Source organism: Neolamprologus multifasciatus, chromosome 5, assembly GCF_963576455.1.
Source record: "Neolamprologus multifasciatus chromosome 5, fNeoMul1.2, whole genome shotgun sequence".
NCBI classification, from domain to species: Eukaryota; Metazoa; Chordata; class Actinopteri; order Cichliformes; family Cichlidae; genus Neolamprologus; species Neolamprologus multifasciatus.
In genome coordinates this window covers 480,001-495,810 of record NC_140443.1, presented here as the reverse complement: position 1 = coordinate 495,810, position 15,810 = coordinate 480,001, and the positions used below count along the sequence as shown (strand labels likewise).

General features: G+C 50.7%; 1 protein-coding gene across 3 annotated transcripts in view; it reads left to right on the top strand.

Annotated features, from left to right (window-relative positions):
* The window catches only part of grm7 (glutamate metabotropic receptor 7), a 144,224-nt gene that overhangs the window by 112,122 nt on the left and 16,292 nt on the right, over positions 1 to 15,810 (top strand). For all 3 annotated transcript variants that reach the window (XR_014874313.1, XM_085161394.1, XM_085161395.1), the window contains exons 7-8: positions 150 to 289; positions 12,949 to 13,884. Coding sequence is in view for 2 of the 3 variants with exons in the window: in XM_085161394.1 (XP_085017520.1) it covers positions 150 to 289; positions 12,949 to 13,884 (1,076 nt within the window). In the remaining variant the exon portion in view is untranslated. The remainder of the gene's footprint in view (positions 1 to 149; positions 290 to 12,948; positions 13,885 to 15,810) is intronic.

Here is a 15,810-nt window from a genome sequence, read left to right as displayed (position 1 = left end):
TTGGTAATACTGGGTATACTGGTATTACTGGTAATTTACTGTCCTGTAATCGTCTTCCAGCATCTCCGAGGTCATGGCGGCTCATTACTGACCAAACTAATTTAAGCTCTGTGGGCTGATTGGCTGTTTGTCTCTGTTTTCCTCTGCAGGAAGTGCCGGTACGTCGGTGACGTTCAACCGTAACGGCGACGCTCCTGGGCGCTACGACCTGTTCCAGTATCAGTGGAACAACGTGACCGGGCCGGGCTACCGCATGATTGGACAGTGGACGGAGACGCTGCAGCTCCATGTGAGTGAAAAGATGCTGCTGATCTAAACAGACCAGCTGATGTAAGCCAATGTGAAGGACTCGTGTTGACCTTTGACCTTTGAAGCACCTTTAAAGGACAGGTGACCCCTCAGAGTTCAGCCAGGAGGTTTTTCACGGCTGATTCAGAGTCAGAGAGCAGCGTCGTTCACAGGTGTACCTACAGAGAGCTGCCCTCACTGCTTACAGGTGATGTGCTGTAACCCCCCCCCCCCCCCCTTTCTGTTTTGTTGCTAAGGACGGGATTTGTTGAGTTTGCATCTCACGGCGTGGACCATTCCCGCCTCGCGGGTGGTTTCCGTCTGACTCAGCTGGGACCGCCAGCAGGATTAGCGGGCGCGTTTACACCACATCTGGCCCTGAACACGGGCTAATTGGAGGCTCGTCAGGCAGAGGAGATTTTCTGATGCTGTGAGAGGTTTACAAATTTATTAGGCTGAGTCAGCCAGCCGCAGCTTGGCGAAGCAGAGGGTACTGCGAAACAGAGAGAGGGAGCAGCGGCGTGGGCTCTCTGCTCCACCCACGATGTTTGAGACTTCCTGCTTCAGGGGTCTCCGTGGTTTTACCTGGAGTGTCTGCTCCTGTGAAAGTCTGGATCAGGACGCAGAGACGTTAAGAAGCAGAGAGCAGACACCAAATACTGCTGAGATTAAATACTCAGGGTCAGAGCGCTCGGTCAGGTGTAGATACTGAGAGGTTTGGATCTGAAACACAGGCTGAGTAACCACGATCGCCTCAGTAAACTGCGGGCGCTGGAGACGCTCTGATATGTGACTCGCTCGTTGCACTTCTCGTGATCTGGACAGCCAGCGAGTCGCTCTTCTTCTTCTGCATTCAGGGCCACGTCTCTGCTTCTTCACAACACTAAATTATTCAGCTGCACAGCCGATGTGGCAGAGCAGGAGCTGCTATTCCTGCTCCGTGTTTGTAACGCTGTGAAGGCGACATATTACTGATACGCTCGGCTCATTTAATTACTCAGCGTTTTGGCCGTGGATTTTTTTAGATTTGCTCCATCCATCATCTATTTTCCACTTATCTAGGTCAGCCTACGCCAGCGGGCATAGGGTGAGAGGCGGGGCACACCTGGACAGGTCGCCGGTCTGATGCCGGTCAGATTTGTACCAGGGTTGGCTAAAAGCTGCAAGAGTCGCCTTCAAGAGGAGGAGACTTCCAGCCTATACCCCGACTGTGATGGACAGATACAAAGGACAAAGAGGCCACGCCCCTAACAACGCACGCATGTTTCCGCTCATGTTGGTCACGTTTCTGTTCTTTGAAGGTGAAACCGTCTCTGAGTGACACAACCATTACAAACAAAATCAAGTTAAAATGGAACAGGGACAAAAATGAGTGAATAACCAAAAAGCTGAATGTGACCGTGATGGGAGGAGCTGGTCGGGTGGATGTTTGGGTGGAGGAAACTTCAGCAGCCAGCAGGACAGCTGTAGAAGCTCCGACACACATTTAAATGTCAGCGTGATCATCAGGAGCTCAGAGTCTGCTGCCCATCAGCGAGGAGGGGGAGGAGGAGGAGGAGGAGGCCTGCGAGGGAGATCAGGCTCAGCAGCCAGCAGGACCTGCGCTCTCTGCTGAGACATGAAAGACCGAGCTCAGAGTCACCGCCGCCGGTCCTGCCACCGCCGCCGGCTCCAGGTCACCTTCTTCATGTGGAGACGTTTCCTCGGAGACGCCTTTGCTGCTCTTAGAAATCTGTTTGACTTTTCTGATCCGCAGACTCTGAAGGGCGAAGACAGAGCAGCAAATATCAGCATGAAACATAAATACATGCTCACGTGAAGTTCATGTGTGTACGATAGAATAGAATAGAATAGAATAGAATATCCTTCAATGGGGAAATTGACGTGCTCCAGCAGTGACAGGCTCATGGAGCGCGCAGAGTCACACGAGGACACGTGCACTTATTCAAATACCCCGATTTGCTTGCAGCTTTCAAAGCTGACAGCAGCTGTTTCCTCCAGACTGAAACTAGTCTCTGTGTGCTGTTACCATGATAACCTTCAGCAACATTAAAAGCCCCTCTCTGTGCTGTGGGGGTCCCCTGGGTGACCCCTGACCCCGCTGCAGTACCTGCGCTGTCTGGAGGATCCGAGGTCACGCTGCCGGTGTCTCCTCCCACTGCTCCATGACATCAGAGCGCTGAGCTGCAGCTGATCAGAGAGGCATCTCCAACCTGGCTGTACTGTGAGGAGTGTCTGCAGCTCCTCCTGGACCTCGCTCCTCCTGGACCTCGCTCCTCCTGGACCTCCTGGACCTCGCTCCTCCTGGACCTCCTGGACCTCTCTCCTCCTGGACCTCCTGGACCTCCTGGACCTCGCTCCTCCTGGACCTCTCTCCTCCTGGACCTCTCTCCTCCTGGACCTCCTGGACCTCTCTCCTCCTGGACCTCCTGGACCTCTCTCCTCCTGGACCTCGCTCCTCCTGGACCTCCTGGACCTCGCTCCTCCTGGACCTCCTGGACCTCGCTCCTCCTGGACCTCTCTCCTCCTGGACCTCTCTCCTCCTGGACCTCTCTCCTCCTGGACCTCGCTCCTCCTGGACCTCCTGGACCTCTCACCTCCTGGACCTCGCTCCTCCTGGACCTCTCTCCTCCTGGACCTCTCTCCTCCTGGACCTCCTGGACCTCTCACCTCCTGGACCTCTCTCCTCCTGGACCTCTCTCCTCCTGGACCTTGCTCCTCCTGGCCCTCACTCCTCCTGGCCCTTTCTCCTCCTGGACCTCCTGGACCTCTCTCCTCCTGGACCTCTCTCCTCCTGGACCTCTCTCCTGTCCTCACTCCTCCTGGCCCTTTCTCCTCCTGGACCTCCTGGACCTCTCACCTCCTGGACCTCTCTCCTCCTGGACCTCCTGGACCTTGCTCCTCCTGGACCTCCTGGCCCTCACTCCTCCTGGCCCTTTCTCCTCCTGGACCTCCTGGACCTCTCTCCTCCTGGACCTCTCTCCTGTCCTCACACTGAAGTGGTCACTGAGGAGGGTCTCGGTGAAACGCAGCACCACTTCCTGTTTAAACCCTCAGATGTGGCTGCAGGTGACCAAACTCCTTCAGTGTCTCACACACACAGCTGTGAGGAAGACCTCCTCCTCCTCCTCCCCTTCGGTCGACATGTGTTGGTATCCTGAATGCACAAAGCATCGCTCAGCATGCAGAATCAATTTGGCCCTCTGAGGAGCCCGGGCTAATACACCAGCCGTTTACTGGCGGCTGGAAGAAATTACAAGTGATAAATTGAATTAATCTCAATTGAGGCTGGGAATGGGATGAAACGGGGTCTGTGGCCTGGAGAGGATTAACAGCAGATGTCAGGAGGGAGGAGGGGAGGCGGGAGGAGACGAACAAGGGGAGAAATATTGCCTGTGTCCTGTGGTGTCCTTCCTTTTAATGATTTTAAAAAGCTAATCTTTCCCTCTGTGGGACTCTGAAACAGTGTCAGGAGGCTTCTACGCCCGCATTAAACTGTCCACTGCAGCTGCAGCTGACAGAGCGCAGGTGAGCACACCTGTTCGCAGGAGGGAGGGGTCACCTGCATCCTGGTGACAGCCTCAGCAGGTTTACAGAGCTGTGATTTTTATCAGCGCGCCTTTAAAGCGTCTCAAATATGAGGTCTCACAGCCAGGTTTTGTTGTCCTGCACAACCATGTCAACCAGCAGTCCAAGCAGACACTCCCACAACTCCCTGCTCCAGCCAATCACACCTTGCCAGTCCAGACGTCTCCGCAGAGTGACCGCAGGCTTCCAGGTCAGAAGCTGAGCCTCAGTGCTGTTTGCTGGGCTGGAGTGATGCGCTCAGCGGCGAGGACGTTTACACTCTCAGAGTTTTCCTCTGCAGAAATCGTCGTGTGAGTATTTCGCAGTAATAAAAGCAGCACACGTGTGACACGATGTCTGTTTTAAACCACTTCAAAGATAAAGGACACAGCGGCTCTTCACTTTGTGTCTCAAACGCAGCTAAAAGGAAGATAATTATTCAAATTCCCTGTTTGTTTTTTTCCATCTGCAGCTTTTCTTTGAAGCAGGTCAGACGTGTGTTTGTTCAGCACCTGCATCAAAGAACAAAGGACCTCAATCTCTCACCTGTGGAGGGAAAACGCCGCCCGCGCTCAGCTGATGTACACAGAGCTTTTATTCTGCGCTTTAGAATAATCCCGAGTCGCAGCGGGTCATCGCACACGGCAACGTTTTACACCGCAGTGATGTTGGAGCGCCGAGCGCTGCTGTGAAGTGCAGGAGTGGGAGTCTGATAAAGGCTTAAGTGAGCTGAAGGTGCTTTCCTCGCGGCTTTAATTCAGTTTTAATCCTCGTGCTGTTCACACACGCTTGTTATCGCTTCGTTAAAGAAAACTTTTAAACTCGCTCTGCAGCTGCAGATTCGTCAACGTTTCTCCAAGCTCCGAAACGGCTCGTGTCGGAGACACTCGGATTTCATTTTCATTTCGGTATCTTTGTTAATTGGTACCAGATGGAATCAGAGACCATGTTTCACTGGAAAATCAGGTGTTTCAGGCGTCGTCAGAGTGACAGACGCGCTGAAGCTGGTGACTCCGCCCTCTGTGTGTAAAAACCCTACAGACTCACAGACAAACATGTTCGCAGGTTCAGGAAGTGCTACAGGAACCAGCAGCCTGTGTCGGCCTGTAAACGTGCTGGGGACTGACTCACTGCTGCCCCTGCTGGACCTTTGTGTGATTACAATGAACATCTGCTCTGATACGCTGAATCATAATCAGCCCTCTGGATCATTTTTCAGTTTCCAGGTGAATAATCAACGGAGGCGGGACTGATTTCAGTCAGCAAACTGCTCGCAGAACGTGGCGTGTGGCTGCTGCGTGTTTGTCACATGGAGGATGAATGGCGCCGACATGCCTGTGATCTCGTCTCTGATGAGTTTCCTGTTCTTTGGTCCTTTCAGTTGGTTGTCACTCGAGCACGCCGCTCATCCGCTAACTGCAAACGTTCAGCTGCACTCGGCCTCACCGGGACCCGGGGGACTTATTTCCTTCTTCATTCAATTAATCAGTTTAATCATGATCCACAGTGACTGAGTTAATGACTGTGGCTCAATAATGGAAGGAAAGCAGACGCCGTTTGTGAGACGGCCTGCTGCCGAGGTTGACTCAGCCGAGAGATGCTGCAGTTTTGACGACTTGCCGTTGGTCAGGAGGGACAGGATGACTACAGTGTCAGCTGAAGGGAGGAGCAAAGAAAGGAGGGGGAGGGGCATGATTAGAATTACAGACAGGAAACCACAGGAAGCAAATACACCTCCAGGAATCTGTGAAGGGAAGTGAAGAAGAAACACCCAATGCATCATGGGAATCCCGGCAGCCTACGTCTATTGCAGCATAACTAAGGGAGGATTCAGGGTCACCTGGTCCAGCCCTAACTATATGCTTTAGCAAAAAGGAAGGTTTGAAGCCTAATCTTAAAAGTAGAGATAGTGTCTGTCTCCTGAATCCAAACTGGAAGCTGGTTCCACAGAAGAGGGGCCTGAAAACTGAAGGCTCTCCCTCCCATTCTACTTTTAAATACTCTAGGAACAACAAGTAGGCCTGCAGAGCGAGAGCGAAGTTAAACCGTTTGGTCCTCTGGAGACATCAACAGTGAAGTTCGATGGACTTTGGTTGAGTCTTGTTTCTCTCCGTGTCACTTTAGCCCAGCGTTTGTAAAGTTTTCTATCTGTGAAGCTGTTTCCATGGTTATGGGAGTTCCTGTGCTCTGTGGCGTGGAGAAGGCTCGCTGCGTCCCTCTGCTCTGCTCTGATACCACAGATGGATTCTGCTCGCTTTATCCTGCATATCCATTTAAAGAGACTGCAGCACAACATGAAGGAGACGCTTCCTCACGCTCCGGAGTCGGTTTGATGCTGAATATCGAGGCGGAGGAAATTAGCCTCGGGAGCCGTTTCATGACTGCTCGTTACTAATATTTGGGGGGACGCGAGCCCCTCGTCTCCCGCGGTGCTTGTGTGCCTCACCAGGAACGAAGATGAAAACAGGCAGGAAGAGGGAGACGTGTGAGAACAGGGAGGCGGGGCAGACGAGCCCTCTGCGTGCGGGCAGATGGAGGAAAGCGAGACGTGTTTGTGAAGCGGTCGCTGCTGGGCGACCGGCCGACAGCATCCAACACGCAGTCAGGAGGCGGGGGGGCGGGGGGGGCAATGAAGAATCGAGGCCAAAAAAAGGTATCCATGGCAACGGTGCGGAGAGCCCGTCACTGCGTCCCTGGCACAGTGAGACTGGAAGCCCCCCCCCCCCAGGAGGGTTGATGTGTTATTGGCTCTTCCAGGCGAACAGACGCTGCTGTGACTAACAGCGAGCAGAAAGAGACGCTTCCCCTGCACCGCTCACCTGACCCACACTGACCCGCCTACAACGGCACCACAGCGCCGGCTTATCGACGAGGAGTGTGACAGCAGGCGTGGGAGCAAAGGTCTGCCCGACAGTGATAAGAATAACAGCGAGGGAGGCGCAGGAAGTGTTCACGGAGCTCCTCGGTTTCTTTTTCCATTTTCCACCCAGCGAACATTTACTCGCTCGCCTTTTGTCTCCTTGCAAATCTGACCTTTAGTTTCATTTAGAGCAGAAATCTGCAGGCCGGCCTCCGACAGGAGCCAGACGAAGCAAAGCTTCATGACGCCGTCTGCCAGCAGCACATTATCGGTCAGGATCAGCCTCGTCAGCGCTTAACCACGGGTCGAGCAGCTCCCCGAACCCCACAGAGCAGAAGTTCTCCTGCAGAGCTCAGCTTCACGTAAAGTTTCAGTAAAGCGGCGTGATGGACGGGCGTGGACACAGGTGCATTTGTAGGTGTTTCCTCTAAAAGTGTAAAGGTTGAGGAGAGTATATAAATGCCAAAAACCCACATCAGCACTCATTTGTGTCTGAGGTCCTTTCACAGAGGAGGCTTTCATAGCCTTACTCCTTCAGTCTGTTTCTAGTTGTACTGTCATGAACTTTGACCTTTAACCTGCTGACTGAGGCCTGTAGAGTCTCAGATGGAGCTCTTGGGCGATTTGCTGGGACGTTTCTCCTCAGCGACGGTCGGCGTTCAGGTCGGCACGGACGCGGCGGTAATTGCATCCTTTTGCAGAAACATTAGTGCGCCGGCTGATGATGCCGACGGCCCAGAGTCAGATTCTGGCTCCGAACATGCCGCCTCTCTTTCCTGAAACGTGTTAAAGCTCCACTTCCTCTCTGTCGTATTGGTCAGACGGCGTGTAGAATAATCACCCCCCCACAGCTCTGCTGATTTGTGACCCAGATTGGGCTCATGTGCTCAGAGAGTCATAAATAATCGATTTTGTCCTGCTGGACCGCAGAGCAGATGGATTTTCCGTGCACAGGTCTCACCCTTATTTTTCCAGGTGTGTGAAAGGACACGTTACTGGTTCGGGTCGGCGGTATCTAAAGATGGCGTCGAGGATAATTGGGACCTGGGTGACTCGGGGTGTTGGTCGAGTTGGTGGAGCGCTCCTGAGTGCCGTGATGCAGAGAGCTGCAGGAAGCGTAATGAGCAGCGTTGTTCCTGCTGTAACCTTTACGGCGAACACAGTTGTGCTCATTTTATTTCCTGTGTTGGACGAAGCTGTCGGCGTGCCGGCTGAGTTCAGGACCCGGAGACTTAATCAGCTGCTGAGGCTGTGTGTGGGGGGGGGGCTCTCTCCACCAGCTGTGACACCTCCTCAAAGCTCGGGGTGAATTATTGAACATGCCTCGGCGGCGGGCAGCCCTGCTGACCGCTGCGAAGGCCAGAAGACAGATGGCGTTTTCATTTAAATGATTGACCCGCCGCCGCTCGTGGCGTTTTGCATCCCATCCCGTCTGGATTTGTGTTATTAGTGAGGCTGTGAGTCACTCTCTCACGGCGTGCGGAGGAGCTCGTTTCTTTTGTGGCGAGGAGGATTTGAACGCCGTCCATGCATTAAATGTGGCGGCGGATTCACCTGCCTGTGAGCTGATGGCGAGGAGGAGCAGCGGGGATTTGTGTCAGCCGGTCATGTAATTCTGATGATGCTTGGCGTGCAGTGAAAAGGTTGGATGGGACGTGGGAGTGATGGATGGATGTGTGGAAGCAAATGCTGATGAATGTAATCGGAATTTCATAATAGGGGAAATGAATTAGGAGGCAGGAGCTGTGTGGGAGAGATGCGTTTCCTTTGCTTCGGAGCTGGACCGCCGCCTGTTTTCAGGGGGGGGGATTAGAGGCTGGCTCTGACTGTCAGCTTGGACAGAGACGAGCCAGGCTGTTAGCCCCACGCGGCCTTCCATCCCCGGCTATTCCAGGTCATCCACTCGGCTGTTTGGTGGCGGGCGGGGAGCCGGGGCAACCTGGAGATAACATCCGCTATCGACTCTGGACTTTCTTTCCCGGTGCCGCTGGAACCAAAGGCTCATTGAGATCGGCCTCTGCAGATAATCTGTCTGAGGACGTCCTTAGCGCTCTGTAATGGATCAGCTCTGGGTCACAGCAGCTTTTCAAATCCCTCCAAGTCCTTTTAGATCAGACGGCGAGCAGCTATCTGCCAAATTCATCAGCACACAATAACAAACACACAGCATCCGTCAGGGCTCAGCTCCTTCCAGGGTCTGGGCAGCATTTCAGGCCTGGAGCTCATTTCCACAGGCTCATCACTTCACACAACAGCGTACTGAACAATACTCAGACACATCTGATCGGGCGCTTTCTTTAAACCTGAAAGAGCGAAAACTCGTTAATAAAACAGCCTTACACTCATCCCTTCATGCATTAAGTTTCATTTAAGTCACATCAAACAAGCACAGCTGAAATTCAGACTCACGCAGCAGCTGATCTTTATAATTTATTAATAATAATAAGCACATGCAGCTGCACAGCACATACATGTGTATGATTCCCTCGAAGCACCGGCAGACGCAAATAGTTTTTCCATCACTGGTTTATTTGAAGACGTCTCTCCAAAGCCACTGTGAAAACTACACAGCATTAACAAAATAAAACTCAGCCTAAGACGCTAAAAATAACATGTTACAACAAAACACGATAAATGAATAACTTTCTCGTTGGCTGCATGCTGCAAGAAGAGATTAGTCACCGTTTCTCAGGGGTTTCCTTATCCGGTCGTTCAGTCTGACGTCACTAGCCGTGTCTGGGCCTAAACTCCGCTGCAGGTCCATATATCAAACGATCACTATGGCATTACTGAGAGTTGAAAAACTGTCTAAAGTCTTTCATCTTTAATAAAATGATCAGCGTTCTGCTCTACCAGGTGTAACAATTGAGTTTAACATCCAGGCATCCATGAAAACAGAATTTATGACATTTAACGGAGTTAGAAGTTAGCAGGAAGTTAGCTCGCTAGCTTCTATCTAAATACAATATAGCATGTCCTGACTGCGGGGTTTTGGAAACAAATTCAAACGTACAGCTCTGTTATCACTTCCAACATAAATGAAGACAGAAACTAAACAGCAGTGACGTTTGTAGGGTTACTGAAGTTTGGCTAGCTGCTATATAATGATGTGCTACGTGACCGCTAGCGACACAGCTATGTTAGCATAACATAACCAAGCTAACTTTTTTCCACTCGATAAAAGTTAACGTGAGGGTTCTCGGTGGTTAGGAACAAATGTAATCACATGGCAGGATGCTGTAAAAGGACCAAACTTCAGCAGGAGAACAACTGAGATAATCCATCCACAATACGAGGTTAGTCATTCATATACTGCTGCATGGGCTGGGCTGTAGCTACATCCTAAGGTTTTAAAAACTGAGCTTAAATAAATGATTAGCGGTAATAAAAGCCGAGGGAGGTCAACAGTGATCACTGACTGTTTTAGGAGCTTTTTGAGATTAAATAGAAGAAAATACAAAACATTAAACATGTTAACAACACAAAAGCCATATTAAACACAGACTACTTTAGGCCCGGAAGTAGGATTCGTCACGTCATCACTTAACGACCGGATAAGAGGGTAGTTAAAGTCCATTCCACTTAATGTGACTTTCAGACCATTACGGGCTCGTTCTTGCTGCACACTTACAGGTGTTTTTCTCCCAAAAAGGAAAACCTGCGACTTGTAAGCCAGCTTGACTTTCAAAATAAAAGCACCATGAATGTTTGTAGCTCATCGTTCCCCTCATGGACGGATCGATCAGGTTTCGAGATCCAACCCGGAGCAGGCTTTCTGCGCTAACGCTAGCTCTCCCATTAAAGTGACCAACGATCTGAGGTCCAGGTGGAATCCATCCATATCGATGTTGCACTAATGCAGCGTTCGTTGCTCATTAGCAGCAGTCAGGCTGTCAAATCAATGTGACTTTTACTGGAGCAGCAAGTGAAGCAAATCGCGCCACACGCTCGGCTATAACTCGATGTCTGACAGCGTGATTAGCTCACAGCATGGCGACGTTGTACCATGCACTCCGAGGTTCAGCTTCACCCACAGGGCAGCATGTTGACAGTCTGTTCTTGGAGGATTGCTCTACAACACTAAACTTTAGGCGCAGCAGGAAGAAAAGATAGTAAGGTAGCATGTTTGGTTTCAGTTTGAGTCGTCGCAGAATGATTTACAGATAAAGACCCGGGCGGCCTCTTTGTTGGGTTAGCAAATACTGTGTAATTACAGTTATGGAGCAGCTGTTTTTATACTTATACTGACCCCCAAATATTGTGGGATTTTACCTTCAACCAAGATCCTTTCCTAAATGTAATGTGACAAAACCAGAGCACAGAGGTTCAAACAGAGCATGGTCCAGACTCCAGGCTGATAAACCTGCTCCTGCAACCCCTCAGACAGGTTTCAGGTCTCTAACACTGGTAGGTTATGTCTCGGTGGACAATAATGTCAGCGAGTTCAACACAAAAAAACCCATTGATGATGAGAGTGGGTTGAAAGACCTATAGCGCCATCGGTAGAAACCATGGGTTGTTGGTGTCTTTCTCTGGATGTGGTGCCTTTTTTTGTTGTTGTTTTTTGCAGCACATTGTGTTCTGCGTCCTGATTGGCTGTAGACCTCTCGTGCCGTGTCTCCTGTCCAGTGCAGAGCGCATTCAGCTTGTCAAATTTACTTCGATGCTAGCAGTGTGACTCTGAAGTGCTGCATGTTTGTAAGTTTTCTCCCCAACAAACAACAATGTCGATGAAACGTTTGCTCCGTCAAAGGCTCCTGCAGTAGGAAGATGCTAACCATCGCACAGAGATTTGGACTAAAGGCAGGTAGAAGTTACCGTATTTTCCGGATTTAAAACTTTACTCAGCTCATTCTTCTTGCTTCCTCCACTTCCATTGATTCATTAATGTTGAATTCTCTGGCAGCGGCTCTATTCCATGTTCTGGACCTGAAAACAGGGTTTGATCTTTGGTTTCATCCTATAATACTGAACTTTCTACGAAGGTTTGAGTTTAAACAAGAGAGAAAAGTGTGAAAATGTTCATGCCTGTCTGAGAAAAGTGTATAAAGTGTTTAGTGAGGGGTTTTCAAAACATCTATAATAATTGTAAAAAATAAAGCTTTGTGGATTTCACCTATCGTGGGTCATTTTTACGAGGGAACACTGTAGTACTCTAAGCCACAGGTGTCGAACTCCAGGCCTCGAGGGCCGGTGTCCTGCAGGTTTTAGATGTGTCCCTGATCCAACACAGCTGATCTAAATGGTTAAATGACCTCCTCAACATGTCCTGAAGTTCTCCAGAGGCCTGGTAATGAACTAATCATGTGACTCAGGTGTGTTGACCCAGGGTGAGATCTAAAACCTGCAGGAAACCGGCCCTCGAGGCCTGCAGTTCGACACCCATGCTCTAAGCCATCGGCGTGAGTAACAGGCAGAACAATTACATTCTCTTCCACCAGAGGGCAGTACAACTATCTGCTCTAATTAAATGGGTTACCAACTGCCAGTAAAACAGAAGAAGATGAAGAAGAAATTACAAAATTGTCATGCTGTGAGACGACGCAGTGCGTAATAGCGTGATCCCAGATAAATGAAAAGAAAAAGTAGCCCGTGAGACCTGGTTCTGGAGAAAACTGCGACCCAGAAGAAGGCCGTAGCACGAGCAGTGAAAGCAAAGCAAAAAAGGTATCCTGGGGACAAACCGAGGCTGGTGCGAGGGAGAAAACGATCAATATGATTTTTGTGACATTTTGCTTCTGTGGTGTGCCGTGTGATTTATCTAATGTGAAATATGTGCCGTGGCTCCAAAAGGGAAGCACTGGTCTAAACCTTGTTTGCGCCACGGACCGGTTTATGTCCAACAATATTTTCACGGACCGGCCTTTAAGGTGTCGCGAATACAACAAATACAAAACAACAAAATAAAACCAGTACCAAAAAAAGAAAGATTTATTCATAACACAGGAACAGACCCAGAGAAACAGAGTTAACAATAACCCTGAATACCATAGATTTTACACCCAAGCCTCAACTCTCGCGGCCCGGCACCAAACAACTCACGGACTGACACCGGTCCGTGGCCCAGGGGTTGGGCACCGCTGGTCTAAACCACCTATCTGGTACTCCACCTGCCTCCTAACCTGAGAAAATGACCCTGTGTTACAACATGAAGAGCGGTTTCTGATGAGTTGGAGTGAGAATATGTTGGGGTGTTGATCTAACCATTCACTGTCTCCATGCTCTCTCTGCAGAAGGAGGACATGCAGTGGCCTCGAGGAGAGCAGGAGGTCCCCACCTCCGTGTGCAGCCTTCCCTGTAAAACCGGCGAGAGGAAGAAGGTGGTGAAAGGCATGCCCTGCTGCTGGCACTGCGAGCCCTGCGACGGATACCAGTTCCAGCCCGACGAGTTCACCTGCAAGCTGTGCTCCTACAACATGAGGCCCAGCGCCAACCGCACGTTCTGCCAGCCTATCCCCATCACAAAGCTGGAGTGGCACTCGCCCTGGGCGGTGATTCCGGTTTTCCTGGCAATGCTGGGCATCATCGCGACGATCTTCGTCATGGCTACGTTCATACGGTACAACGACACGCCGATCGTCCGGGCATCCGGCAGGGAGCTGAGCTACGTCCTCCTGACTGGGATATTTCTGTGCTACATCATCACGTTCCTCATGATCGCCAAGCCAGATGTCGGCGTGTGTTCGTTCAGAAGGATTTTCCTCGGTCTGGGGATGTGCATCAGCTACGCCGCCCTCCTCACCAAAACCAACCGCATCTACCGAATCTTCGAGCAGGGCAAGAAGTCTGTGACGCCGCCGAGGCTGATCAGTCCCACCTCGCAGCTCGCTATCACCTCCAGCCTCATCTCGGTCCAGCTGTTAGGGGTGTTAATCTGGTTCGGGGTGGACCCGCCCAACACCATCATAGACTACGACGAGCAGAAGACCTTCAACCCCGATCTGGCTCGAGGGGTGTTGAAATGCGACATCACGGATCTCCAGATTATCTGCTCGTTGGGTTACAGCATCTTACTGATGGTGACGTGTACTGTTTACGCCATAAAGACCCGCGGCGTCCCGGAGAACTTTAACGAGGCCAAGCCCATCGGCTTCACCATGTACACCACCTGCATCGTGTGGCTCGCCTTCATCCCCATCTTCTTTGGCACGGCGCAGTCGGCAGAAAAGGTGAGACTGACTTACATTTTTGATGTTTTAACTTGTGGAAATATTGGTGATGAAGTTTCTGCGTCATGTTAACTCTGCCAACATCAGCAGCTTGGTACCAACCACCTAACCAATAACATCTCCACAGGGGATCAACCCCAAGTCTCCTGGCTGAAAGCGTGACTGATACGTGCAAGCTGCACTTTTGTTTTTTTGGAATGATTAATGAATCATTAATATATATATATATATATATATATATATATATGAGGTATAGGTAATAAGTATAAGTATTTGATCAGCCTGTGATTTTGCAAGTTCTCTTACGTAGAGATCATGGAGGGGTCTACAGTTTTCAGCACAGGTGCATTTCCACTGTGAGAGACAGAATCTAAAAAGAAAACTCCGGAAATCACATTGTACGGTTTTTGAACAATGTGATTTATGTATACATAAGTGGAAGAAGCTGTTAGTGAGTCTGCAGCTGTGGGACCTGATTGAGCTGAAGCTTGACCAGAGGCCAGCGGGTCGAATAGGTGGTGGGCGGGGTGTAGGGGTCACCTGTGATGGCCCTGGTTTACCTGAGACAGGACGATCTGGCGATGGCCTCCAGGGGCGTCAGAGGGCACCTAATGATTTTTGGGGCGGTGTTAACGACCCTCTGTGCAGCCTTCCTGCTCTCAGTTGTGGCCCCTGAGTACAAAATGGTAAATGGCCTGTATTTGTATAGCGCTTTTACTAGTCCCCTAGGGACCCCAAAGCGCTTTACACACCCAGTCATCAACCCAGTCACACACATTCACACTCTGGTGGAGGCAGCTACATTGTAGCCACAGCTGCCCTGGGGCAGACTGACAGAAGCGAGGCTGCCATATCGCGGTACCCCTCTGGCTACCAGTATGCGGTAGGCGGTGTCTTGCCCAAGGACACAACGACCGTGACTGTCCGAGCCGGGGCTTGAACCGGCAACCTTCCGATTACAAGACAAACTCCCAACTCTTGAGCCACGATCGCCCATGTGGCCACAAGCACCAGGCAGGAGGAGACCTCGCTCTCCACTGAGGAGGGTAGAAGACCAGCAACAGCTCCTGGTCCAGGTTCTTCTCAGGACACGAAGGAAGTGCAGCCGCTGCTGGGCCTTCTTTACCACGGAGATGGTGTTGTGGGTCCAGGTGAGATCAGCGGAGAAACCTGAAGGTGGAGACAGATTCCACCTGTTCTCCATTTATAACGAGGGAGGAGTGGAGCTGTCTGTGCCTCCTGAGGTCCATGATGAGTTCTTTGGTCTTAGGGTCGTTCAGCACCAGCGGGACAACTTCTCTACCTCCACCCTACAGGGTAACATCACCACAATGATGTCATCACGGTGGTCATCAACATACTTCACTGTGTGGCACATTTGTCTTTTTGCTTTCTGTGGTTTTGTTTTCTGGGCATTTGTCTCCTCAGCAGATTTTTGCCTCTGACTTTGGCTCTTTTGAGACACGTCCGGTTGTTTTAGGCTGTTGGATGTAAAGCAGGAGGGCGTGGCTGTTTGCAGCCTGAGATCTGGTATTTTGTCTTTCCCGGTCTTGTTGTTTGTCCAGTTCCTTCGGGGTTCTTGAGTCTTTCTGGGTCTTTGTGTTTGTGAGCTCTGTATTTATTTTCTGGTGGTTTAAATTCTCATGTGGCTGACTTTGTCATTTCGCTTTCTTTCCCTCTTTGTCGGGCAGTTTTGTGTCTCAGTTTGCCATTTTTGGTCATGTTGTGATTTGTATGCTTGCTTTGTCTGCGGTCAGAGGTCAGTGTACCTGTGGCGTCTCACCTGCAGGTAAAGAATCCAAAGGCAGGTGTAGGATTAGAAACGTGCAGTAATATGACTGTAAAATAAAATGCAGACCTGAGCTCGCTGATTCTCCCTCCATCCGCAGAAGCAACAAGAAGCTGTAAAAAGGAGTCGAGCAGAGT